General features: G+C 36.9%; 2 protein-coding genes across 2 annotated transcripts; one reads left to right on the plus strand and one right to left on the minus strand.

Moving 5' to 3' along the window:
- Positions 1-301: 301 nt before the first annotated feature.
- On the plus strand, positions 302-3407 carry LOC120340417 (uncharacterized). Its single transcript, XM_078120347.1, has 6 exons — positions 302-431; positions 659-717; positions 1056-1071; positions 1602-1652; positions 2058-2284; positions 3106-3407. Exons 1-6 carry the CDS (start codon positions 362-364, stop codon positions 3298-3300), a joined length of 618 nt encoding a protein of 205 aa, XP_077976473.1. The 5' UTR covers positions 302-361; the 3' UTR covers positions 3301-3407.
- A 4129-nt stretch (positions 3408-7536) lies between these two features.
- Positions 7537-23821, minus strand: LOC120327895 (putative sodium-dependent transporter YocR). Its single transcript, XM_078119910.1, has 13 exons — positions 23666-23821; positions 21617-21746; positions 20693-20876; positions 19532-19713; positions 18449-18583; positions 17510-17633; positions 15526-15610; positions 14681-14769; positions 14036-14172; positions 13224-13377; positions 11784-11997; positions 10624-10789; positions 7537-9678 (listed from the first exon to the last, which is right to left on the minus strand). Exons 1-13 carry the CDS (start codon positions 23693-23695, stop codon positions 9536-9538), a joined length of 1773 nt encoding a protein of 590 aa, XP_077976036.1. The 5' UTR covers positions 23696-23821; the 3' UTR covers positions 7537-9535.
- Between the last annotated feature and the right edge of the window lie 2876 nt (positions 23822-26697).

Genomic DNA, 26697 nt, shown 5'->3' on the forward strand with positions numbered 1-26697 from the left:
AACTGATAATAGGACTAAAATAAGGAAAATTGGAACAAAATTATCGCCTAACCCTAACCTGTTACCCATGTTACGTTCCGATGTCCGCCATCTTGGTTCGCATACTTCGGGAGCACCGTTCGTTGGGTCATGCGTAATTCAAAATCACTGAGCTTCATTAAGTGTCGCTCCAGCTAATATGCCTTTTATGCTCTCGCTTTAGATATTGTCATTTTGCATTCAGCTCACTTTGGGCGAATATTTTAAACATGCCAATTACGGCAGTTAGCTTTCAGAACCTATGATAACCTTAATTTTTTTACAGATATTTGCTATATAGCTAAGTATATAATATCGTCACCAAACCATTCTAGAAGCAAACATGGAATTCGTCAAAATAATTTTCTTCATCTCTCTCATCTGTGCCTCTCTTGCAAAGATAAAAGTACCCGGTAAGATAAGTTTTGGATGTAATTACTTGTTATTAATTGCTACACCGGTTTGCAGATAGTTTTTTGTTTACGCCCACCACTGGCTGGTGCTAGAGGGCTAGAATGCTTATAACAAATCATTTCAAATGTTTTTACATTTAATCAGTGGTCTGACGACATTTTTAGATCTTGTCGCAAAATGTTCTTCATTTATTTAACTGCAAAATACTTCGTTTTATATTTGACAGCTGGAGCCTGCGTTTCCAAAATCGTGAATGGGAAACTCGTTCAAGTTGGAGATTGCGAGGTAAAATTGCTATTTTTTATCAAGCGTTTTCTCATCCAATTCTAAATAAGGCCCCGGGGAGCCACAAATTGATACTACTAATTAGACTTAGAGGAACGGAAGCTTCCCGGTTTGGCATTGCTTTATTTTCCACATTGTGCTAGAGCTAGGCATTTGAAACAGAAATTTTTATGGGTCTAACGGTCGAACTACCTCAGCATCGATCCAAAAACTTTAAAAGCTCTCTATATTCGCTCGATGATACCTGGCTGACCTGCTTTGAAACAAAGCAACTAATATAATCTGATACGTGTTATAATTACTTTACTAATCATCTGCATTTTGTATTTATTTCACAGAAAAACGATGGATCCGGTAAGTTCTTTCTACTCTATGATATATCTTGGGTTAAAAAATATTTATTCACCTGGCCCAATGCATATGACGGATCTGTAATTTATAAAATTGGCTTTTAAGCCAGATAACGTATCCAGTGGTTACAGTTTTTCAAAAGAAACGTTTTTATTTTCATTCCGAATTAGGGTCAGAACAAGCTGCCAATATTTGGTGAAACGCCACTCCCAGTAATTTTTCTGGCATTGCATTTTAATTTATTACACTCTGGGTGTGGCGGTGGCATTGTGCCTGTAAGTTTTAACTTTGGAAAGAAATTTTGGCAAAACTTATTCATAACGATTTTTGTGACTAAACTTATATATCAGGATTTACTTAAAACTTTGCAAAAGATATTTTTAACGACGCTTTTATATAGTGTTGTCATATTATGGCGGGCAAAGTTACTTATGGTCGTAAGAGAAAAAACTGTGGACATTATAACGTGGCAAAACTGATATAAAATGCCTTGTCCTATACACACAAAATAAATTAATTCAATTTTCTTACAGATATCGCCAGACTGATCAAGAAGAGTCGTGATGAAAAAGAAAAAGCTGAAAGTAATTCATATTTTTGTTTTATGATTCGACTTTAAATATGCCACTCCCGTCAAAGCGTTAGGAATGGATTTGTATGGCGCGTTGGTTTAAAAATAGATTTAATTTACCTAATATTACGTGGACTCCTGGTATTAAGTATTGGACTCCTGGTAGTTGCTGCGTGATTAACCCCACCACTAGTCGGTTACGACTCCGTCAACCACCATACATCTGAACCTGCATTCTGTCCGCCGTTCTTAGTTCGTCTCATCGGCTTTTCTCTCTATGAATTTTAATAGAATTCAAGAGGAAGCCGAATTGAACTAACAAACGACAAACGTTTCTTCCCAGATTCTTTGACGTCATTCCTGAAATCGCTGTCATTTTTTTAACATAAAATATTCAATGACTACAATGTTGTTTCAGATAAGTGTGGCTTCACATACAAAGCAAAATGCTACCGAGCAGTTGTGTATGCTGCATGGAACGTCACCTTCAACGTGGCCGAACTAATCTGCAAATCGATAAACGGCAAACTCGCAAATATTTACGACCTCAAGCATTGCCAGCTGCTGCTCCCTTATGTACGTTCACTGATTCCTGCTGGTTACATATTTACATATATTCACATCTGGACTGGGATGGAGTATAAGGTCAGTATAAGGTCACAACTGAAAGTTTTCTCTTGACTCATTTTACCGTGGTCAAAAAATTGGCCTAAAACAGTTTTAAAAATATTATCTTATAGAGGCGACCCCATTTCTAAAATTATGACGTATGGTGGGCACTCGTGACTATGAATACGACATACATGAAAAGAAATATTCATTAAAATTATTCAAACCACTAAAAACTAATCACAGTAAAATCTCATTCTTGTGCACTTGAAACATAGCCTTTTTAAAGTGTGACTTGCCATATTTTCAACGCCTAAATAGAATGCATGCAATAGAATAATAAAAAAAAAGCAAAAATACAACGCCGGACACTCGACGACCCCCGAAATATTCAAGGCGATCAAACTCGAGGTCGCGACCCACACTTTGGCGATCACTGAAATGGACATGTTAACGATGCCTTATGATTCATTAAGCGATTGGATAATTAGAAAAAACTCTAAATATAGAATATAATTTCCGATATATTGTGACGTCATATCCAAGTCGTCCTATCTAGTAATTTTTAATTTTCATGCATTTTATAATTTATGATATTTATGGTAATTTCTGGTTTTCATCCATTTTTATATAGTTCCTTACACATAAGCGGTCCCATGTAGCGTTACCCACCATACTTCGCCTATGATGACTTTACTATGAAGACCATTACTACAAGCAAATATTTCACTCTTCATCTAATATGTTGATGAAGCATATTAATTACTACAAGCAGAGACTTTCATTTTTCATCTAATATGTCAGTTGCATTAACATTCCAAACAATAGATTTTAAATTTTTTGTTCAATTGTTACAGAACAAGCAGCTTTTGCTGTCCAATGGAACCCTAATCACTATAGCAACTGAAGTGTGGTATCCTAGTACTCCGGTATCTGATGTATCGCGCACAAACGTTGCTATTCTTGTCGATAAAGATCCAGAGGATATAGTACAGGGAATGTCCAATAATCAACCATGGTTTACAACCAACGGTGCCATCTGTGAAATATAAAACACGACAGAACTTCGTTGATGGACTAAATAATATAAAAGTCAAAAACAATTAAACAACTCGAATTTTAGTATATTTATTCTGATTTCAATTTCATTGAATTTTTTGTTCGCCTATGGACCTTTCCCCGACCTTTAACCCCCGGAAAATATTTTCCTATACTTTACCATTGCAAAATTTCCGGGGCTATTTTAAGAGTGGTTTTACGAGTTGGCGCTTGTAAAATGGAGTATGTGTTTCAAACCATCATTATGATTTATCGCATACAACAATCTGTTTTTTAAAAGTACCGGTAAAGAATTTCAGGCTAGTCTATCACAGCTATTTCTAAACTAATTTTTATTACTGCAATTTAATTAAAACACCTAGGAAGACAGAGTGATCTTTGAATTATCTGATTTATATTTAAGTTTCTGAAACACAACTGAAAACTAACGAATAGAGTTCAAAAACGCGAAAACGAGGTAATGTTTACAACCACGCTTGAAAATCTGTCTGAGTGAGAAAAGTGTCAAAGCGAATGCGAAAAGGAGGCATTGTTACGTCACTTTTTGCATCTTGCTGATTGGCCAATGTCACAAAGTAAACAAGGAAGTCGATGCTCGGGGAAAGGTCCATTTTTGGCCGTTGATAATAAAATCTATCAGTTCCTAAAAAATGAGAGACATTCTTGGCCCATGGATGATTCAAACTTAAATTACCCTTCAGTTCTACTATATTGCATATTTTTACAATGTCTGGCCTACAGGCATTAAAACTTGATTTATTTATGACAGGAGACTAAATTACTTGTTTATGAAAGTTAAATTTCTGATACTTTTATTTGTGCATTCTTATTCCACAGTGAAGTCTGTGGCCTGTGTTTAGATTTAAACAAAATGGAAGGCCACACATTTATTTTATTAAAGAAATTTTGCTTCTACTTTTATTTACTTATAATATTTATTTTATCATTATTAACCGTAAAACCCATGACTTGAATCGGTCGCCTTGTCTATTGAAACTTCTTGCTCAGTTAATAAATCATAGCTGTCTCTATGTGATTTCTGTATATAACCTAACATGATAATAAATATTGATTCGATCATTTGTGGTTTTTCTTTGTTGTTATTTTATGGGAATCAAACGCAAAAAGGAATGAACCCTAAAATGAAAATATCTCATGCGTAAAAATGACCACGCCTACCATATCTTGGGTAAGGGAAGGCATAATATGGAGAATTTCTAAAACAAACTTAGTTCAGTATTGATTGCAGTACAGTTTAATATTGAGTAGCTTGAGACCCCATTAGCTTTTGTGCAAATGAAAAAAGAAACTTTTCTGGGAAGCACATAAAAATGAGTTGGCTTAATTACTCATTATAATCAGGGTTGTCCAAAACGAATCGAATATTCGAATATATTCGAATATCATAGTATTCGAATACCTTTTCGGCTGATTTTCGAATAATTCCGAATAGTAGCCACTTTTCGCCGTAAACGTGGTGTTTCGTTTTACGGGAATCTTCAAACGACTTTTTACGCTGTCTCACGCATTGTAATGACGATGAAATAGAATCGGCACTTTGATTGTTTATATTCTGTGCGATCGTACGTCGCATAGTGTTGCGACACATTTGCACGTTTGCGTGGGTGGACATTGCCGACATTCGTCTACGAGGCTTTTAATTTACAAATTCATTTCCATCACGTCGAAAAATCGACAATTACCGCTTTTCTGGGCCCAATTTTTTGGCCTGATTATTTTTTGGGGGGCGTCTAATTGAGAAAGTATGTTTATTTTATTTCTATGTGGCCTGCTTATTAGTCTTCTCAAGCATGATTTGTTTAACCTTATATTTGGGTCTTAGGGTCTGCCAATCATGATATTTAATCGCAGGCCGGTTATCGTTACTTTAAAGAGAAACATGGCCACCGAGTGAAAGTGATTTGTGACCCTTTCGTTTTGCCGATTCAGCATAACACGACAGGGACAGGAAACACAGCTGTGAAATAACCCGTGGACGTACAGTGTAGTACTTATCACATTCCAAAATTATTTTAACATTCGGGTTAATAGGTTGTCCAAAATGATTGCCGCTTTACAACTTAAATTTACCGCTCAATTGTTAAAAATAGTTAATTCTGTGAGTATGATTCTACCAAAGGACACATTTTTCTACCAGTCTCATTGGAGGCCTATATGGAAAAAAAACTTTTTTGACTGCTAAAAATAGACATCGTCCTATTTGCCATGTGGACTTATTAGCCGGGAAATACGGTATTTATAGCCGTCATTGTTACGATATCCAATAAATTGGCACAAGTTGGAAAAACAAGTTGATTTATTAGAAAATAATTTCTGGCAAATAATTTTGATAACGATAGTTAAAAGTATCGATCCTTTACCAGGATGATTTTTTGTTGCGCAAAATAATCCAATCCTTGACTGGTACCAGCATTTAAAATGTCATGTCGTATTAATTTAATTCCGTTCAACGTAACTCATTGTTGTATGGACAATCTGTGGACATAAAATGTGTGGTAAACTGACCGATATTATTAAATATTGATTCCTATTTTCATATTGAGAAAATAATGAAAGTATTAATACCAAATACCACGGGTATTTGTGGACATGAAATACGTGGTAAACTGCCCAATTATATTTAATTTTGGATTCGTATTTACAAAATAATAAAACTATTATAATTATAAAATGCAACGGCGATCTGTGGCCTTAAAATGTGTGGTAAACTGCCCGATTTACCAACATTTGAGTTATGATTATAGAACTAAATTAACACGGTAAGGCATTTTAAATAGTGGTATCAGTCATGGATTCGAATATTTTACGCAGCACAAAATCATCCTAGTAAAAAGTCCATACTTTTAAATACAAATCAATGGCAACCATTATCCAAATTAGTTCCCAAAAAGCGGGATAAAGTATAAATTCTTTCTCCGACCTGTGACAATTTTTTCGTGAGTGCGAAAATAAGAATCAAAAACTAATTATATTCGGCACAATATCACGGCAATCTGTGGACATAAATTGTGTGGCAAACTCGCGATTAATATTAATTTTTGATTCCTATTTTTGTATTTACAAAATACAACGGCGATCTGTGGACTTAGAAAAGTCGGAAAAATAACTCATACTTTATCCCGCTTTTTGGCAAATAATTTGGATAATGGTTGATATTTAAAAGTATGGGCGTTTTACTAGGATGATTTTGTGTTGCGCAAATATTCAAATCCATCACCGATACCACTATTGCCGTATTAATTTAATTCTGTTAACATGACTCAAGGTATATAAAATATATACTGCAATAATCTGCAAATATGAAATGCCTGGTAATATAACTAACTTGTAGATAGCAGTTATTCCATTGCTTATTGTATGGAAATTCTTACATACATTTAGATAAGCTTCAATTAGTGAATTTTATTTTCGAAGTATTCGAAATTTCATATTCGAAAAAAATAATTTCGAATGTATTCGAAATAGTGAACTATTCGGTATTGGCCATCCCTGATTATAATGTTGAAAAAAAATCTTATCTGCAAAAATTGTGCGTGACTCAACATAATTCAAACTTGAACGCAGTGTTATGCCAAGTCGAGTCACGAGAGTTTCTCAGTTAAGTCTCGCTGGCGTCATTTGGCGATAAGTCCAAGTCATTTCATTGAAACGTTATTCAGCAAAATCTGAAGGGTGCCTAATGTTTCGAAGGGGGAAAAATATGAAGTTGTAAGTCGAGTCGATTACAGAATTGAATCTCTCTGGCGGTTATTGATTACGAGTTAACTTTAAGTGACTGAAGTTAGGCAATGACTCGTTTTCTCCAGAGAAAGGTAACATAATTTTTTCCGGTACTAAAAATTTGGTTAATACCCGAAATCCAAGCAGGACGAGTCAATTTTTTTTTCAACCAGTGAAAAATATTGCTCGAGCACATCTTATGAGAAAGTGATAATTACACAGTTTTACTGGGGAAGGGAAGGCGCCGGAAATCAAGGCTGGTTATCGAGCAGCAACACCCAAAAAAACTTTTGTGAAAACGTCTTTTTGTGTAAAAGGACTTCAGCAAGGACTTTTTTGCACGGATAAACCTTTTTGCAAAAATGTATATTTGCACGAATGTCCTCTTGCGGTATTGTTTTCTCTTATTCCCCCTTTCTCCCACTATGAGAAACACTAAATATGAGGATCTTTTCAACGCACAGAACATTAATCCAACAGAATTGGTATACGGTATTGCACAAGTTTATTCAAAAGACCCAGATATAAAATATGTAAATATGGATTGTCAGATGCTTCTTATAGCAACATATATTATACGAGAAGATATAACTTAGTTAGGAATGGGATAAGGATAGGAAAGTCGATGTGACAACCAGTCCATATTGGGCATGAGAAATGTGTCAAATAGACTGCAGGTATGGGTAATTACTTTTATAAGTGGGCCAGTTACATTTGGTAACTGGGCCGGATTTCGAAAACATGAAAAACTATGAATAAAAAACACAGTTTATTTACCAAAGCCAGGCTACCGTTTATATAATTATAAGAAGCACAATGTAACAATCGAAGTCATTTTGACATTATTTTCAACGGGATTTATATCGATAAAATTAGAGTCATAATTTCAGCAACCACAAGTGGGCCGGATTTGCCCACTTATGAAATACATTTATTTGATCGTATTATTCAAATGTATTTCCACTGTTCTCTTAAACTAAACTTAATCTACTTTTCTGAACAGAACCATAAGATTATGATTAGAATTAAAACAGACAAAAAAATAATAAATACCCGCGAAAGTGCTGATTATTACCAAACAATGAAGATTGTGTAAAAATTGTGTAATAACAATACAAGTGTGTGCATAAATATTAGGGTGCATCATGCATATCTTCTTTAATAAACAATTCACTAGTGGAGCTTAAAGACTTCACAGCCGACAAGAATACATTTTAAATTTTTCTCTATTTGACACCCCGCCCCCTTTCCATAGAAACCCAACATAGGTATCGGTTAATTAAAAAATAATATCATAGGTAAATTAATGGATATTCCCGAAGTTTGAGTACCAGGTCAGGTGATAATTTTATTCCGATTTGCCGTGTTTTAGGTCTATTTCCAGTTCGAGCGTGTTCGTGTTAGCAAAGTGCATATCTCCTGCCCATAGGTTTCAATCTCTTTACACAACTTGATGCAAAGTAGGCGAACAAAATTAGTTACCTCCGTATTGGTACGCACACTTCTGGAGCGCCAATTAATTGAATAGATATTTAGTAAAATAAATAAAGGAATCTTAGAGACATCGATGAACACAAATTTAAAGTAAGTGCTGAATAAATAACATGATAACAATTACAGGTAAATATGAAAAATGTTTTTTTTAAAGAAATAACTATAGAATAAAATTGTCAGGCAAAGTAACAGGATTGTGTATTTATGATAAAAATATGGCGCTCCTGTAGTATGTGAACCAAGATAGCGGACATCGGAATGTAGTATGTGTTCCAGGGCAGGGTTAGGCGATAATTTTATTCCATTTCCTTATTTTAGTTCTATTACGAGTTTGGGGACTAGCCAAGTGACTCCCGTACCTGAAATTATGGCCTTACCCTAACCTGTACACATACTACGTTCCGGTGTCACCATCTTGGTTCACATACTTCGGGAGAACCAAATATAAAATAAAAATGATGTTTAATAACTAAGTTGGTGCACGTGAATTACTCTAAATATGCACAAAATAACGATTTTAAATAGGAATGGGATATGTAATAATCAAATATAGCAATTTGATAATAAGAATGTGTATTCATGCTGAAAATAAGGAAAAAAAACGTAGCATTAGGGCAAATCAACTGGCAAAATATACAAGTGCTGCTTGCAGTTTTTTTTAGGCAAAGCTGTGAAAAAAATAACTCCTGACTCTGACTATAAACTACTAATAAATTTATATATTTATGCTGACAGAGAGGAAAGCCGATAAGACAGCTTAATCATTAAAACAGTAGGGTAAGGATGGGGAATTGTCATTTGAAGGGCCATCTCTGTAAAAAGCATGGAAAAATGAAGTTTCGGCCTTTCGTGTTGTTAGATAAAACTTAACCTGTCTCAAGGACAAACATGCTGATTCAAGGTCAAACTGAGCCCTGAACAGAGCCTTTGTCAGACCATAAAAGTTGAAGACCTATATTAAAGATTTAAAACACAATGTCCATCTGATCCTTATTAATACGTCCCATGTAAGGACTGGGGTGTATATGCAACTGTTGGATTTAGCTCCATAAGAGGCTGCTTTCGGTTGTTTTGATTTGCGTGCAAGGGTTCTGGATTTCCAAACTCGGCCAATTCTAATCCACTGTTAATTTCTCCTGTATAGAATTAATAGAAAATATGTAATTAGGAAATCATTATTTATGAATAATGTGTATGGCTAAGTGTTCAAGGTCAAACTGACCAGATTCAAGGTCAAACAGCATTAGTTTCAAGATCAAACTGGTCTTGATTCAAGGTCAAACTATACCAGACCAAGGTCAAACTGGACAGATGCGTGTTAAAAACTCAAGTTCAAACTCAGGTCAATTCAAGGTCAAACTATGCCAGACCAAGGTCAAACAGCATCAGTTTCAAGATCAAACTATGCTAGAACCAAGGTCAAATCGGACAGATGTGTGGTCAACTCAAGGTCAAACTGGGGTCAATTTAAGGTCAAACTATGCCAGAACCAAGGTCAAACTGAACAAATTTATGGTCAAACTGGGCAGGTGTGTGGTAGAGGTAAGATCGAGCCCAAAAATTCCAGCCCGACCCGGGCCCGTGGGTTTAAACCCGACCAGTTCCCGACAAATTAACTGGATTTGCAGGCCTGAGCCCGGAGCAAACCCGAAATTTCATATATTATTTAGGAGTCCTTTGAATTCCACACATAGTTTTAGTATATATTTTTTATAAACATATATTTATTAAAAAAAAAGTCAGCGATAGAGCCAACCCGACCCGAATGTAATGATTGACATTTCAGGCACGACTCGGCCCGAATTTCTGGTCGGGTCGGGCTTCAGATCCTAGCTCTAATGTGTGGTCAACTCAAGGTGAAACGCAGGTAGATTCAAGGTCAACCCAAGCAGGTTTATGATCAAACTATGCTAGGAACCATGGTCAAACTCAGGCCAATTCAAGGTCAAAAAGGGGTCGATTAAAGGTCAAACTATGCGACGAACCAAGGTCAGACCGGACAGATTTATGGTCAAAGGTCAAACTAAAATCGATTTAAGGTCAAACTTGATCATATTTGAACATGAAAAAACACTATCTACCTGCGGAAGCATTCTCCGTACTAATTACTTCTCCAATCTGAGCAGTCGCTCCATAGTCAAGGTCATCCTCATTTTGAAGGACATGGCGTGATTTATGTAGAAACGTTGGAGCGTAACGAACATAGAGAAGATTGATCGCAACGAGTATCAGAATTGTTACGGACCACTGAAAAAAAAAATGATGTTATTAAGTGCAAACTAGGGATTGTTAAAAAAGGGGTGTCACCAAGGGTGTTTGAGGGTGATTTGAACCTACATTTGGGGTAACTTTGACTTCCTTTGGAGTTGAATTTTACAAGCAAATCGCTCCAATGCCAAGATGTGCAGAAAAATGAAAATACAACAACCAGACTTAATTGAATTTTTAAACCACGATCTCCTTCCACATGATAAAACTATAATTTTTGACCCATTCATTAAAAAAGGTTCATCATCTTCGGCCTAGGTCAAGGCTGCCCAACACGCGGCCCGCCCTATAAAGTTTGTAAGAAGACTATTTAAATTTTCACTATGTTATATATCAATATATAGGCTTAAGTAAGTTTGTTGATTTGGTGTGATTATTACGTATGTGTCAAGTCTTGCACCCTAGTGGACATCGACTTCAGTTTTTTTTTATTTGTGGAATTTATTATTGGATATTGTGCGATCATTGGGGACAAACGCTGAGCGCAATTATAGAAATGAATTTGGAGCCTAAATTTGCAAATTATTTTCATTCTGATTGCTTTCTTTCGTGTCGACTTCGATCGCCAACGTGTCTTTGGTTGATTTTTGATCCCAGGACTCGTTGCCCTTTTATTTTTAATTTTATATTTATTTTTGTTTATGTTATGTTGGATTTCGTAAACGTCGTAACTGCGTATCCGTCAATAATTCTGATAATATTCGACTTGATATTCAAATAATTTGCCAGCCCTACCCAGTAACCAGAAAGCAATTATTAAATTGATTGATTTCATGTTAATAAACTTGCCTTTTATGTATTATGTAAATTACCTACACCGAAATTAGCTGGTATTAATGTTTGGTTTAAACGTTTGCCCCCGCAACGACTTTCGTCATGTGAGGGTGGCCCGCTGCCCGCGAGACCAAAAGGTTGGGCAGGCCTGGCCTAGGTTAATTACCCAGCCCCACTTTATATTATAAACTAACCACACCTGCAATACTGCACCCATCATGCTTTCCCCTGTCACCAAATACCAAGGGTTCTTCTCATCTTGGACCGAAGAGATTATCCACCATATAAAAAGAAACAGCAATTCGAGTGGAATAATAACGTAAATCATGAAATCCCAGATCTTTGGTAATTTCCAATCTGAGCCATCGCCGTAACCGTTGACGACCTCTTCTCGGAATTTCGAGACGCCAAATCTTAAATATAAAAATATTGTTCCATTTCAGTTCGCCTTTCCCGTTTGCAAGGTCTAGTGCACAACTCAAATGAACAAAAGGGTCGGATGAAACAAAAACAAGTTTTCACTGGCTGCAAGTTACCATTATTACTGTATAACTACCCTGTCATATTTTTGGTAATATAGCGTTAATGAGTTCAAAACAGTAGAGAAAACCCAGGTCAATAAGTGAAGCAGACCTAGTCTAGTAGGTTACTAGTGAAACATATTCATGTCGATATTCAGGAAAAAAATCTTGTGGCCACCAAGTGTGGGCCTTTGAGTCTTGTTCACTCTTGGGCGAGCATACGTAGCTATTGGTGTTCCAGTTGTTGCCTAGAGTTTACTTTGCTTCTGATTGAGTATGTGTAATACACAACCATAAATATAGTTTAATCTGCTCCTGGAATTTCATTGATCGCCAAGTTACCATTATTACTGTATAACTACCCTGTCATATTTTGGGTAAGATAGCGTTAATGAATTCAAAACAGTACAGATAACCCAGGTCAGTGGGTTCGGCCTGATCTAGTGGTTTAATAGCGAAATCGATTCATGTCGATATTCAGGGATAAAATCCACAACCTTGGCATCAACTTTGTTCGGACACGAGTCTTGTTCACTCTTGGACAAGTGTACATAGCTATTAGCATTCCAGTAGTTGTCCATAGTGTACTTCACTATACTGATTGAGTGTGTGTAATGCACAACCATAATTCTATATGGTTCAATTAGCTCCTGGAATTTCATTGATTGCCATAGTTCCTTGGTGAGCATACATAGCTATTGTCATTTCAGTTTTTGGCCTGAAGTTTTGCCCGGACAGGAGTCTTGTTCACTATCAAGTGAGTGTGCGTTGCCATTGGCTTTCCACTGGTTGCCCGTAGTCTACTTTACTTCTAATTGAGTGCACGTAATGTGCCACTCTAATCTCTATGGTTGGATCCAGTGGCCGTCTAAAGTTTTGCTCAGAGATGAGTCTCCTTTACTTCTGAGTGAGTCTGAGCAACCTTACTTTGAGCAAATTCTCACAAAGACAAGCGATAGTAACCAGATTTCAACCAAAAAATTAACAAAGCAGAAAACAGCGGAATTGACACATAAGAACCACAAAGAGATTATTCCGACCAGCCATGCTTGACTGCAAAAAGATTATTCCGGCTAGTTACGCTTGACTGATTATGCAAAGTGAAAAATCAATCTTACCTCATCATAAGGAAAACAAACATTCCGCCACTAATCAAGATGGCCGATCCCCAAACATAGTCTTGGTTTACCAGAAAGTTGATATTCAATGAGCTCCCAAGCCCGAGAAATATTAGAAAAACAGAGAGACATGGTACACCGATTTTACGTGGAACTGAAATTAGAAGTAACAGCAATGTTTAGTCAAGAAAAGTGAAATGATTTTTTTTGTGTATGATGTCATAGTGGGGCGTACACTCATGCCTTTTGCCCCGAACAAAGCCAGATAAAAGTAGCCACTGATAGCTAACAATATCTTAAGGATTCTCAAACTTCTTCCGCTGTCGAAGTTATCCAAACTATATAAGCACGAATTTTCATCAGGAATATTAACAGCAAGTCAAGAAATATTCGGTTTTCAGTGAATCGTTTAAGAATGTGACAGAAAAACTAGACGCCAATTGAAACTTAGTTTTTCCCTGATCTTGCATTGTTGTGATTGTGACGCAACAATGTGAAATTTAAGGCTTTGCGTACAAACTGTGAAATCTCTAAAGACAGCGTGCTGCAAGCATTGGAGAAGTGATCATGCTTATTGAAACTTGGGAGAGATTTTAAGAATTCATTAGTTAGGCAGAAGACAAGAGCAATACTATCAACAAGACGATTTAATTTAGTTAGATATGGTTAATGAATTGGTGTTGCAACAAATTGTTAGTCAATATATCACAATTTTTATCTGATTACCGGGGGTTCGCGTTGATTTTTTCGTGATCCGGGGGTACTTAACAGAAAAAAGGTTGAGAACCCCTGTTCTAGAGCAAATAAATTACCTTTTAAATCTTCCAGCTGGTGAGCTGCTGTTTCTATCATTGCAATTTGAGATGAAAAACCAGCGATGAATAAACAGAAAAAGAAGATAACAACGAACGCTCGACCTGCTGTCAGGTTAGAATACAGAATTGGAATCCTGAAAAAGTGAATAGGTTAGAGCAGGAGTGGGCACGATTTTTCAATCAAGGGCCAAAATTTTTGCCCACCTAGACTGGCGGGCCATGTAAGTATGACATAAAAAGTCACATTTTACGACCAATGTTTTCAGTGTTACAAAAGCAACAGTGGCAAACAATAACCCTCGTGCCAAAAGGAAGGTGGAAGTATGTGAACAGAGTCCATTCATACTCAAATTTGTCGATTCTCATGACACACCCAAAACATAACTAGCTAAGAATAAGCTACAAATGAAAGATAGTGAGGCTAAAGTATATTTTTTTTAAAAAACATGTTGATAATAGGTGGATGGAACGTAAATATACAAAATAAGACAGGCAAGATCAAATCGAATATTTTTACTTTTAATTTAATCAACACTCCCTCAAAATATTTTTCTTCCGTGTGGGACACGTCCTACCGTTTGAAATCAATGACCTAAAGTTTGCCGACCGCTAGGCCATGGGCCCCTCAAAATCTTTACTTACCATATAAATGTGAGGCCAGTATTCGCCGGCCCGTTGTATTGGAAAGTTTCTAATACTGTGGGAACTGTGTAGTCGGGATGTACAGAAACCTAAAAAAACAAGTTGTTGATTTTATTTTTTATTTCTCCGAACATGATGGCTAACCAATCCATGTCATTACACCAGAGATTTTAACCCAAAGACATGAGTAACCAGAAAGTCTGCTACTATGGCAGGTGATATAATGGTTAATATATTAACCCTGGAGAGAGAAAAGTCAATAAGACAGCATAATCATATGACGAGTCACGGCCTCTCTTCCAGTTACCAGTCCATGCCGGGTATGGGTTATTAAGTTATTTGTTTTTAGAAGCATGGACTTGATGGTGGAGAAAGCCGTAACCGACCAGGAAAAAAATCGAACCACTATTCGTCTAGCAAATCCCAAGGCTTGATATTATTTTAACACATTACATGACGGCCGGTTGGCAAGACAAATTTGAAAAAAATTTTTTTTTTTAAAAATAGTCTTAGCAATCTTTTCATGTGTATTCAGTGAAGCTCACTCTTGCTATTCTCAACAGGTACTCCCCTAGTATGTGTATCAGGTCAGGCCATAATTTTATTCCAATTTTCCTCATTTTAGTTCAATTACGAGTTCCAGGACTGTCTGTGTTGGCCAAGTGAATATACCCCCTGCCCATAGGTTTCAGTCCCTTTACACAACTTGATGTAAAGTAGGCGGAAAAACATTAGTTACATTCATATTGGTACACACACTTCTGGAGCGCTTTTCAACAAGTACCAGCACTCTATGGGCCCATCATTTGTCTCATAGTATAGTTAAAAGAATATTAAACACAAACCTGAACTGAAAAAACTGTTGAAAATATAGTGATTGCCATCAGAAGGCTCATAAAGTTATTAATTGTAGGTATTGAGGTAGCGTATCTAAAAAAGAAAACAAATATATGCTAAATTTGCTGAAAAAGTTGCTACATTATAGAAAATCAGTGAAGTGTATCTGGCCAGAACATTCAAATGGGGAAAGGTAAAGTGCAATTGCTGTAAAAGTGTGCATCATAAGAAAACAAAAATATGCTCAATTCGCTGCAAAAGTTGCTACATTATAGGAAATCAGTGAAGCTTATCTGGACAGAATATTCAAATGGGAAAGGAAAAGTGTGATTGCTGCCAGAGTATGCATCATCAGTCATTTAATGATATGTAAGAAGTAACTATTTTTCGAATGACTAGAATCTTCCTGGATCGGCATTTCATTCCCCAGATAGGTTAAGAGGGGCATGCGAAGCAGATATGCAAACACATTGCTAAAGGTTAACGCTCTAACCCAGGGTGGTCCAAGGTTAGTGGCTCCGCGTGCCACAGAATTATGTTTGCATTGTTCGCGGGCCACAATATAGCCAAGAATAGGTAAACAGTGCAATACAAAACAAACACTTTTATTGTACAATCACATAGTTATTAGACATAGCCAAACCAGGCTAATAGAATCCACATTCTATTTTTAGTTTTCTATGATGCCTATATTGTAAGAATATATTCCCGACCAAAAAGATAGAAAGCCAGATAATAATTTAGACTGCCAAGCACATCATTCAACTTCGCTAGTTGCCTCAGCTAGTCATTACACTGGTCAATTCAGTGGCATTAGTGATGTAACAATATGTCAAAAGATTTTCTGAATAATTTTATTACGAAACAAGACAAAATGCGCTTATTTTGATTACTCTCCGAATGTGACACGGGCCACAGATAATGAAGCGGCGGGCCACATGGGCCTGGGTTTGGACCACCCTGCTCTAACCACAAGACCAGTGGTTTTCAATCTTAGTGGTGGAAACCTTCCAAAGGCTTGAGGAACCCCTGTGTGATAGTTCAAACCAGAGTAGTTAGTAATAGTTGTAAACCAGAATTGTGCAACCTGCGTCTGCAAGCCAAGTGCGGCTCACGATGAATTACCAAATTTGTATGGTACACGGCCCGTGATAGAGTTTATAATTCAGTTTAATCTGGTAGGCTACGTGTGAGTAATTCCAAGCCCTCAAAAAGCTATATTAACAGTATGCAAGCAAAACATCACAGGTCAAAAAAAGCAGAAACGAAACTTTTTGTGCCTAGAACAGATGAAGTGGCGGCTCGTGTTTTCAAGTTATTTGTATCTGGCGCTCACATACCTTGCACAACTATAAACAAATATGACAGCAAACCTAACGATCTACAAAGTGTAGCAAGTTCAATAAAAGTGGCAAACCAAATATGTATCTGATTACCAGGGGTGGGCACGGTTTCCGGACCAGGGGCCAAAAATTTTGCCCACTCAGACTGGCGGGCCATATTAGTGTGAAGTTCCATTTTTCGAACAATATATACAGTGTGCTAATGATTTGGTTTCTGCGAGACTAACTACTTATCCTTCTTCTATGCTTTTGTGTCGGCGGATCCGTATGCATATAATGCAAGGATGCTGTAGCAAGAGTAAAGATAACAATTTTAAGTGAATATTTACAATGCTACAAAAGCAAACGTGAAAAAAAATAGGCCTCATGCCAAAACTAAATTTAACTGAAATCTCAACAAATTCTTTGAGCTATTTTTAGCTAAAATATTAAAATTTGGCTTTAGTTTGTCTGGGGGAATATCAGGCGAGCCGGAATTGGCCCGCGGGCCATAGTCTGCCAACATCAGATATAGACTCTTAGATTCGAATAGAACTGGAAGACCAATGGACTGTTCTGGCAGAATCCTGGAGTGCCACGAAACTCCGGTCAAAAAACAGTGCGTCACACCCACTAAATATCGAGCAACACAATTCACAAATATACAGACCTAACCACTCCATGTTCCCTTCCCATATATGAAGCATAAACTAGGAGTGTTCCCCCTGCTGCACCGGTATCCCATGCATTCTGAGTCATTGCCTCAATCCATGTTCTTGGGCTTGCAAACACAGCTGAAGTATAGAAAAATTAAAAGTGAACATTTTTTCTGTATAGGACTTAATGCGAAAACACTATTACACAGACATACACAGTGCTAATATAGTGTTTGTAAATAACCACTAAGTCTATTTCCCAGAACTGCCCACATAATATGGTGATTGCTAAAAGATATGGGATTTACATATTTATCCCGCGTGGAGACGAAAGCCAATAAGTCGACTTAAACATATGATGAACCAAAGCTTTTCGTCCGATTACCAGTCCATGGCGGTATGGAATTAGTTATCCATATATTTGTCTAAGATGCATGGGCTTGATGGTGGAAGAAGCCGCAACCGCTCCAGCAATTCTCTCGAACATGATTAACTATGCGTGGGATTCAAACCTGCAAACCCACGCAGAGTGATCAGACGTGCGTTGACGAGCATATTCCTAACGCTTAGCATGATGTGCCACACCGCCAAGCATTGTTTACAATATTCCTTTTCATGCGGCTCCAGTGGATACACAACTCCACAGTCCCATGGTAATGTCATATATCAGCAACCGAAAGAGATCCGAGAATGTAGAACAATTTAGCGCTCCCGAAGTACGTGAACTAAGATGGCAAACACCGAAACGTAGTATGTGTACCAGGCTAAAGTTAGGCCATAATTTTTTTCCCATTTTCCTTATTTTAGTTCTATTATGAGTTCAGGGACTAGCCAAGTGACCGTAGTGTTTGTACCCGAAATTAAGGCCTAAACCCTTACCTGGTACACATACTACGTTCTGGTGTTCGCCATCTTGGTTCACATACTACGAGAGTATCAAAAATTTTACTTACACCAATCCATGGAGAAGAGATGCCTAATTCCAAGCCAAGCATTTGGTAGAGTCAGTGAGTAAACGAAGGAACTTATCATAAGGAGTAATAATACAGGAACCATTGCCAACATCACTGGTTCAATAGAACGAACACCTGTGTAAATTAATAGGATGAGTATTAAAAGGGAACACTGAATTAAGCTGTGTAGGATTAAAAAAACAAAAGATGGATTGAGAGGGAACACTAAATTTAACTTTGTATGATTAACAAAACAAAAGACCAATTGAAAAGGAATACTGAATTTGACTGTGTGTAATGTAATGCAAGATCACGGAACATAAGACTGACTAAAGGGAACACTGAATTTGACTGTGTATAATGCAAGATTGTCAAAACACCTGTGCGAACACCTGTGTAAATTAATAGGATATGAAGGGAACACCTAATTAAACTGTGTGGGATTAACAAAACAAAAGATGGATTGAGAGGAAACACTAAATTTAACTTTGTATGATTAACAAAACAAAAGACCAATTGAAAAGGAATACTGAATTTGACTGTGTGTAATGCAAAATCACCGAACATAAGACTGACTAAAGGGAACACTGAATTTGACTGTGTATAATGCAAGATTATCAAAACACTGATTAGACGGAACACTGAATTTATCTGTGCATAATGCAAGATTAACAAAACAAATGACCAACTGAGTATTTCAAATGCAAATCGAATAACAAACTGGGGTTGTGACATCACACGAGGGCACACAGCAAATTTAGGGGTTGCAAATAATACACCAATTTCAAACGAAGTAGTATATTTATTACACAATTATTAAAACTAGTGCAAAACATACTGTAAATTTCTTGATTCCGAGATAATAAGCAATCTTAGAAAAGTGGCGCACTTGATTACAATGTCGACTTTGATCATAATACCCAAGAAAGGGCATGCTAGAATAACAATGTGACTTAACAGAAAATCACAAAAAATTTTGGTACTTTCGTAGTATGTGAACCAAGATGGCGGACACCGGAACGTAGTATGTGTACCAGGTTAAGGTTAGACAAGTGTCAAGACAAGACGAGTAAAATCACTGACCTGCAAAAACAGAAAATCCTCCAAGAATGATAACAATAGCTTGAAGAAATACCGGCCACAATGTCTGGTTAGTGAAAGCATTGAACACTGTTTTGCTTGCATCAATAGTCTCAGGTAAAGGATTAGCAATATAATAAAACACATGGTAGAGACACCAGCCACATATAACTGCATAATACGCCCTGGAAAAAGTCGGGAGGAGTGATTGAATCTTTGCGACTTTCATCAACTGCAAATAGCTGTTTTTGTAATTTGTAACATGTATCTTATTACTTATCGATCTTGATCGAGAAGTATGTTGATAGGTATTTGTCTGTCTGTTTGTCTGTTAGACACTTTTGTATGTTACGCGATATCTTACGAAAGCGAGGTTGAATCTGCTCCAAATTTTGCATGTGCATTCACCATATCTCGGAGACCAGAAGGGTATTGAATTTGGATGAATTATGTCGTATAATTAGCGAGTTATTATTTAATTAGTGATGGAACATGCAGTCTCGCTATTGAGTCAGAGCAAGGATACACAAAGCTAGATCGATAAGTCGGCGGTCTTCGATTGCTCTCTCGTTTATTTATTATTTCATATTGCATACGAAAGCGTTCATGTACCGGGTATCTTCGACGTAAAAGATGAATGAGCGATGAATCATGTTATGTTTAGTAGAAACAAGATGAAACGCAGTAAATCATTTTATCCTCAAAATAAACAAGGCAAAAAAAAGAGATGAAAAACCGTCAAGAGCCACACACGGCTCACGAGTTGGCCACTCCCCGCATATTAGTTTTGAATGAGGAAAATAATTATCTTGGATCTAATTTGGCAATAAACTAAACGAGATAGCGATCGGAGACCGCCGACTTATTGATCTAGCGGCTCTGCGCCTCGCCTCAAAAATCTAGGTCATACTTACACGTTCTCTAGCTGCAAAAATCTAGATATCTTCATCACTAATTATACGACATAATTCATCCAAAATCAATAGGCTTCTGGTTCGAGATATGATAAATGCGCATGCAAAATTTGGAGCAGATTCAACCTTGCTTTCGTAAGATATCGCATAACATACGAAAGTATCTAACAGACAAACAAATAAACAGACAAATACATATCAAAATACTTACCGATCAAGATCGACGAGTAAAAACCAATAATATACTTACGCAATGCACATAGTTACAAATCCAATGAAAGCTCCGCACCACATCGTATATTTTCCGCCAAGTTTTTTGAACGAGAGGATAGACGCCGACTTGCTGAATCTGCCAGTCCCATACTCAATTAATAGAACCGGGATGGACCAAGTGAAAAGAAATAAAATCCAAACAAGAAGAAACGCAAGAGCTCCTGGAGAAAGAAAAATACAATATATAGCTTTAAACAAGAGGCGATAGTCTAATTTAATCACACAATTGTCATGTATCGGCATACATGAGTGGAATAAATTTTTCAATCAAGGCATAAATTGAAATAAAACGACACAATTTTGTGTAAAAAATAAAAGTCCCTTACAATTTAAATAGGTCATAAATTAAAATTAAAACGTCACAATTTTTGCGATTTTAAAAAGTCAAAAATTAAAATAAAATGGCACAATTTTGTGAGAAATATCGAGTCCCGAAACGATTTAAACATTCTAAACAGCCAATTGAAAAAGCATGCATAGCTAATGATTTTGTTGGGCAAACGTTGAGCAAACATTGTCGCAAACAAACCCATTTTTTAAAATAAGAGTTAAGAGTCAGTCGAGGGGAAATTTCCACAATTTCACAGTCACGAAAGAATGTCAAACTTTTTTGACACACAGGGCGAGTTTCTAATAATAATGCCGCTTATACCTCACTTCACAAATAATTCGGGAGATAAACAAATTGAAGATGTTGTTATACATGAAAATAAATATAATAAAGGTCGAGTAAGAGTGAAATGTTTGTTATTATTATTCAAATAATAAAACTAGGTAACAAGCGCACACGCATATAACATGCTACCCAGGACGGCTGCCTATCTCTAAACACGCACCCTGTTCCCTAGATGAAATTATACAGAAGTTGACAAGACTGAAAAATAACTGATAAATGCATTACCTTTTTCACCAGTATTGTTGGCAACGATACGAGGGTATCTCCAGATATTCCCAGTGCCGACTGCAGACCCAAGACATGTTAGTATAATTCCAAATGATGATTTGAATGTCTTCGTTGGTTTCTGAGCGGTCTTAACAAAGTTGGATTGATTTATTAACAGGGTGACCCGACAACAAACAAAACATAGGTTGTGTGGAACATATTCTAGCGCAGTTGTTCTCAACTTTTTAAGCACACATCGAAAATATGTGTATGGAACATGAATATCCAAAATAATGAAATGTAAATATCCAAAATAAGAATAGCAAGATCAAATTTACCGAATATTTTTATTTTTAATTAGCTTACTGAACTCTCAAAAAATTGTCTACGGCATTCCCCACTGTTTGAAACCATCATGAGAGAATATAACCTTTGTGCAAAGATTATCGAAACTCTTGGGTACAATCATACACGAACGTGAATTCAAGTGTTAAATATAATCTCTATTTGTCATAGAAACGAGAGCGCCTGACGTGGCGACAGATAAGTAAGATAGCACAAATTTGTTGTAATAATAATATGGATTAATCGCAATGTACGTTTGCCATTATGTGACCAAAATTTGCTCCCATCACGTCTTTTCTGCTCTCGACGCTGAAATTATTTTTGTGTTGACAAATCAAATTATTTTTTAAGAGGACTTCAACAGTGACATTTCAGATTGCAATTCCTTTCAGTTTATTGTGAAGTACCGGTTTGCAAATTCTGTGGCCAAATGGGGTTCGACACCACCAACTTGTCTCATAAAGAAGGAGTTAGTAATAGTTTATTTCAAATCCATAATCGGCTTAACAGGGGACAAAATAATTGATAAATACAACTAAAAAACTGATTATGGAATCAGGAGAGCAAACAAAACTTTAGGGTTTAAAACGTACTGAATGGAAAAGATGAAAATTTTGGCGTATTCGTATACTTCATTATCATTGATGTTTTCGCTTTTATGGGATACTCTTGGAATTGAAGAACTGTGCCATACTACAACTTGCCAGAAAATTTGAATACAATACAGGCTTAAAGAATAATTAGACTTCAAAACCACATCCTACTATCTTGTGTACCATGAAATATCGTTCAAAAATAAAAAAAAGTCTAGCAAACTGAACGCGCCCTAACCACTTAAACGAGAATATCGGTTGGAAACCGAAGACTTATCGATTGAGAGTTAAGGGATCCCCCAAAACAGAAACTGCAGTTTTGATTCATCCGCTCTTATAACTTGCGCACTGCGCATCGCACACACACACTCGGCGGATCTCGAAATTCTCTCGCTTTACAAAAATCTAGATCACTTGATCACTAATTAATTAATAACTCGCTAATTATACGACATAATTCATCCAAAATCAATGGCTTCTGGTCCGACATATGATGAATGCACATGCAAAATCTGGAGCAGATTCAACCTCGCTTTCGTGAGATATTGTGTGCATCTAACAGACAGACATACAGACAAATATCAACATACTTATCGATTAAAATCGATAAGTAATAACGCCAACCAGAAACGTGATGTCAAAATAAATGCGGTAACGAGCAAAAATGTGATGTGACAATACTCCAAAATTTCTTTTTTTTAAATAAAAGTCTATCAGGCTCAGAAAGCTGAGTACTGGCGAAGTATGTGAACTACGATGGTGGACCACGGAACGTAGTATGTGTACCAGGTTACAGGGTTAGGCCATACCTTTATTACAATTTTCCTTATTTTAGTTCTATTACAAGTTCGGGAACTGTCTGTGTTAGCCAAGTGAATATACCCTCTGCCCATAGGTTTCAGTCCCTTTATACAACTTGATGAAAAGTAGGCGAACAAAATTCAGAAATTGGTTATCACTGTCAGACTGTGGAATGAATATCAAACATTAAATACAATCATACAAAAAAAAGTGCAACAAAGAATTTGAAATGAATCACGGAATGCAACTATGACTTGAAAAAAAAAAAAATAAATTTTTAATAAATTAAAACACAATACAGATAAAGAACATCAATAAATACACTCACAGGGAAGATTGCTGCAGATTCAATTGCCATTTTCCTGTATTAATTCATTTGTTTTTCCTTCCACTGGTTTCTTGCTGTGATTATTTTAGTCTGCTTTTAATTTAGACGGAATTATGTTTATTTGAAACCTACATAACAAAATCAATCAATCAATTTTAGTTTGGTGTGAAAGAAACAAATACAAAAACATATGGACAATCATACAACTAGCGCAGAGGACCTGAAGGACGGGCATAACTTGATAAAGAAAGAAACAGTCAAAAGAACATAATAAAATAAAGACGCGAGGAGCGGCTCAACGGGCTAAGCGTTAGGAATACGCTCGCTACCGCACCTCTAATTACTCTGCGTGGGTTTGCAGGGTCGAATCCCATACAGGGATGGTTATGTGCGAGAGGATTGCTGGACTCTTCGCCGTCGTTGGGTGGTTCACGTAACCGCTGGTCGGTTACGGCTTCCTCCACCACCAAGTCCATGCTGCCATGCTTCCGAAAACAAACAATATAACTAATCCCATACCCGACTTGGAATGGTAACCGGACGAGAGGCCGTGGTTCGCCATATGGATAAGCCGTCTTATCGACTTTCCTCTCCCCCGGGATAAATATGTAAATCCTAATCCTAAAAAATCGGGCAATACCGGTACCGTACCTTTTAAATCAATTTTAAAATGTGAGACACTGATCAAAAGAAGATCATGGCAATACTTTTTATACAAACTACAATTTAAAAAAGAATAAAAATTGTGGCTGCAGCTCTAATCTGGTGATTACAGAAAAAATTAATTGTTTAGTGAGAGGAGATATGCAGATTTTAGGTCTCATGTAGTTTCGTACCTAACATACTTCTAGAGGGCGTAGCATAACAATTTTTTTACGTGTCAATCCTAACCTCCACCTGACTACGACATCCAAAAATTACGTCACTATAACGTCACAGTGACGTAACAGAGTCCTTCAAACTACACGAACTGCCATCCAAGACGCGCATACGAGCACTCCAAGTGCCAAGTGCAGTTTTAAGTATTTCGCGGCATCTGAAGCTGCCGCAAAACCATGGCGGAATGTCCAAACCATGGCCACAATGACCAAACCACGGCGGCTAACTTTCAAGCTGCCACAAACAATGGGGTGAGGCGGGGTACCACGGCAGCAAATTGAAAACCACGGCAGGTGAAATTATACTGCCATGAACCGTAGTTACGCTGCCGTAACCACGGCAGGTAGGAATAACCTGTGGTAGCGAAAGATTTCTCGCCATGAACAGTGGAAGATAGTGGGGAACCTTGTGATTAATTGCGCATTACCACGGCGGGATAACGGGGAGCGCGGCGACAAGTTGGTTGCTGCCATCAACTGAAGAAGCGAGATTAGCATTCAGTGTTGTTTGTTGTTTTGTTTGCATTCAAGAGTAATAAGGAAATGATTTGGCGTTACAAATGAAGTCAGCCTTGGGTGTATATTGCTTTGAAGTACCGGTAGGGTGCAGTTGGAAGCAGAGTTGGATCATTTGTAATTGATGGTATTATTTACAGTTTTTTATGTAATTGTAATGTAATGACTGAATGGAGGCATTTTCATTCTGTGTAATCGTAACTGTAATTTGCTAAAATTCTGGCTCAATTACACTTTCAATTAGACTAAATCTTAGTATTTTGAAAATGGATGAACATCAAACAAACTCTTCCGAAACATGTGTTGAACCACTTCTTGCACCATTGTCAGAGTTTTTTAAATCATTGAGCAGCACTGAGGCAGGCTGTACGGTAACAACTTCAAAAAAGGCTTCATCAAACGCACTTGAAGAGATGTTCTCCCCATCTATATATCTATAAATAGAGGAAAGGACCAAGAAAATCAGAAAGTGATGTAAATAGCTATTTGGGGGAAGAAATTTTGCAATTTGATGAAGACCAATTAATGTATTAGAAGAAGAAATCAGAAAAATTTCCCACGCTGAATTACAGCAACATCAGCCCCGTCAGAAAGAGTTTTTTCAATTGCGGATAACTTTTATACAGCATGAAGAAATTTATTGGGTTCAGAAACTTTTCACAGCCTAATCTTCATCAAGTGCAATCCAACAGTTCTTGAGCAAGGGAAAATGTAAATACGAACCAAAATGTTATAATTGTAAATGCAGTTTGATATTTTTTGCACGGAGTAATTGTAATGTAATTGAAACATTTAAGGGAGTACAGGAGTAGTTGTATTTGTAATTGAACTGAATTAGTGTAATTGATCCAACTCTGGTTAGGAAGTAATGGCTGGTTGGAAGTAAGGTGCCATTACTTCCTCTGGCAATAAATAATGTTGTATATCATTTGCGCTGTGTCTTTTTTAGTCATATTGATTCAAATTAGATCGCAGTACTACCAGAGTAAAATTGTGTCGGTTGGGTTTGATTAAAATTGCATTTACTCTGCTAGGCGATTCATCTACAGTAGGGGTTCTCAACCTTCTACTTTCTGCGAACCGGTACCACTTGAATTTTTCCTTTACCCCGAAAAAGCCACTCTTTGTAAGAAAACGGGAATGGAAGTATTTTATAATGTGGCACTACATCCATTTTTTCAGGGACAAATTATAACCAGCTGCATTAATTATATGCAGTAACAACATATTATTTTCTCTTCGTTTCTGATTTCCCAATACAGACAGATAACTTTTAACTTAAAATGAAAACATGCCAGTCTCTCTCGTTTTAGGGGTGTAGTGGCGGGTGAGGGCAATCCGTGAAAACAAGAAATGGATTGCATGCGATAAAAAAGAGAGAGGGTAATGCTCTCATAAATTACCCAACATAAGGGTTTGTTGTTGCAATAATTTAAAGCTGATTGCGTACCACAGTTGGCCCCTACAGCTTCTTGCACACTCACTATCTCCATCGTTGACACTGGAATCCTTTTATGACAAAGCCACTTAGATATGTCAACTATTTGTTAAGACAATTCTCGAATATTTCTATAATATTTACAGGCAGATGAGGAACCTCAACTAGCGAACTTCAAATTCCAAAAAAGAAGTAGGACA

This window comes from Styela clava, chromosome 14, assembly GCF_964204865.1.
Source record: "Styela clava chromosome 14, kaStyClav1.hap1.2, whole genome shotgun sequence".
In the NCBI taxonomy this organism is placed as follows: Eukaryota; Metazoa; Chordata; class Ascidiacea; order Stolidobranchia; family Styelidae; genus Styela; species Styela clava.

Coding starts and splice junctions, on each gene's coding strand:
- LOC120340417 (XM_078120347.1), top strand. CDS start 362: ATGGAATTCGTCAAAATAATTTTCTTCATCTCTCTCATCTGTGCCTCT. Junction 432..658: donor TGCAAAGATAAAAGTACCCG/GTAAGATAAGTT, acceptor TATATTTGACAG/CTGGAGCCTGCGTTTCCAAA. Junction 1,653..2,057: donor TGAAAAAGAAAAAGCTGAAA/GTAATTCATATT, acceptor ATGTTGTTTCAG/ATAAGTGTGGCTTCACATAC.
- LOC120327895 (XM_078119910.1), bottom strand. CDS start 23,695: ATGGCAATTGAATCTGCAGCAATCTTCCCT. Junction 18,584..19,531: donor AGGATTTTCTGTTTTTGCAG/GTCAGTGATTTT, acceptor TAATTTACACAG/GTGTTCGTTCTATTGAACCA. Junction 14,770..15,525: donor CAACAGTTTTTTCAGTTCAG/GTTTGTGTTTAA, acceptor TTGTTTTTTTAG/GTTTCTGTACATCCCGACTA.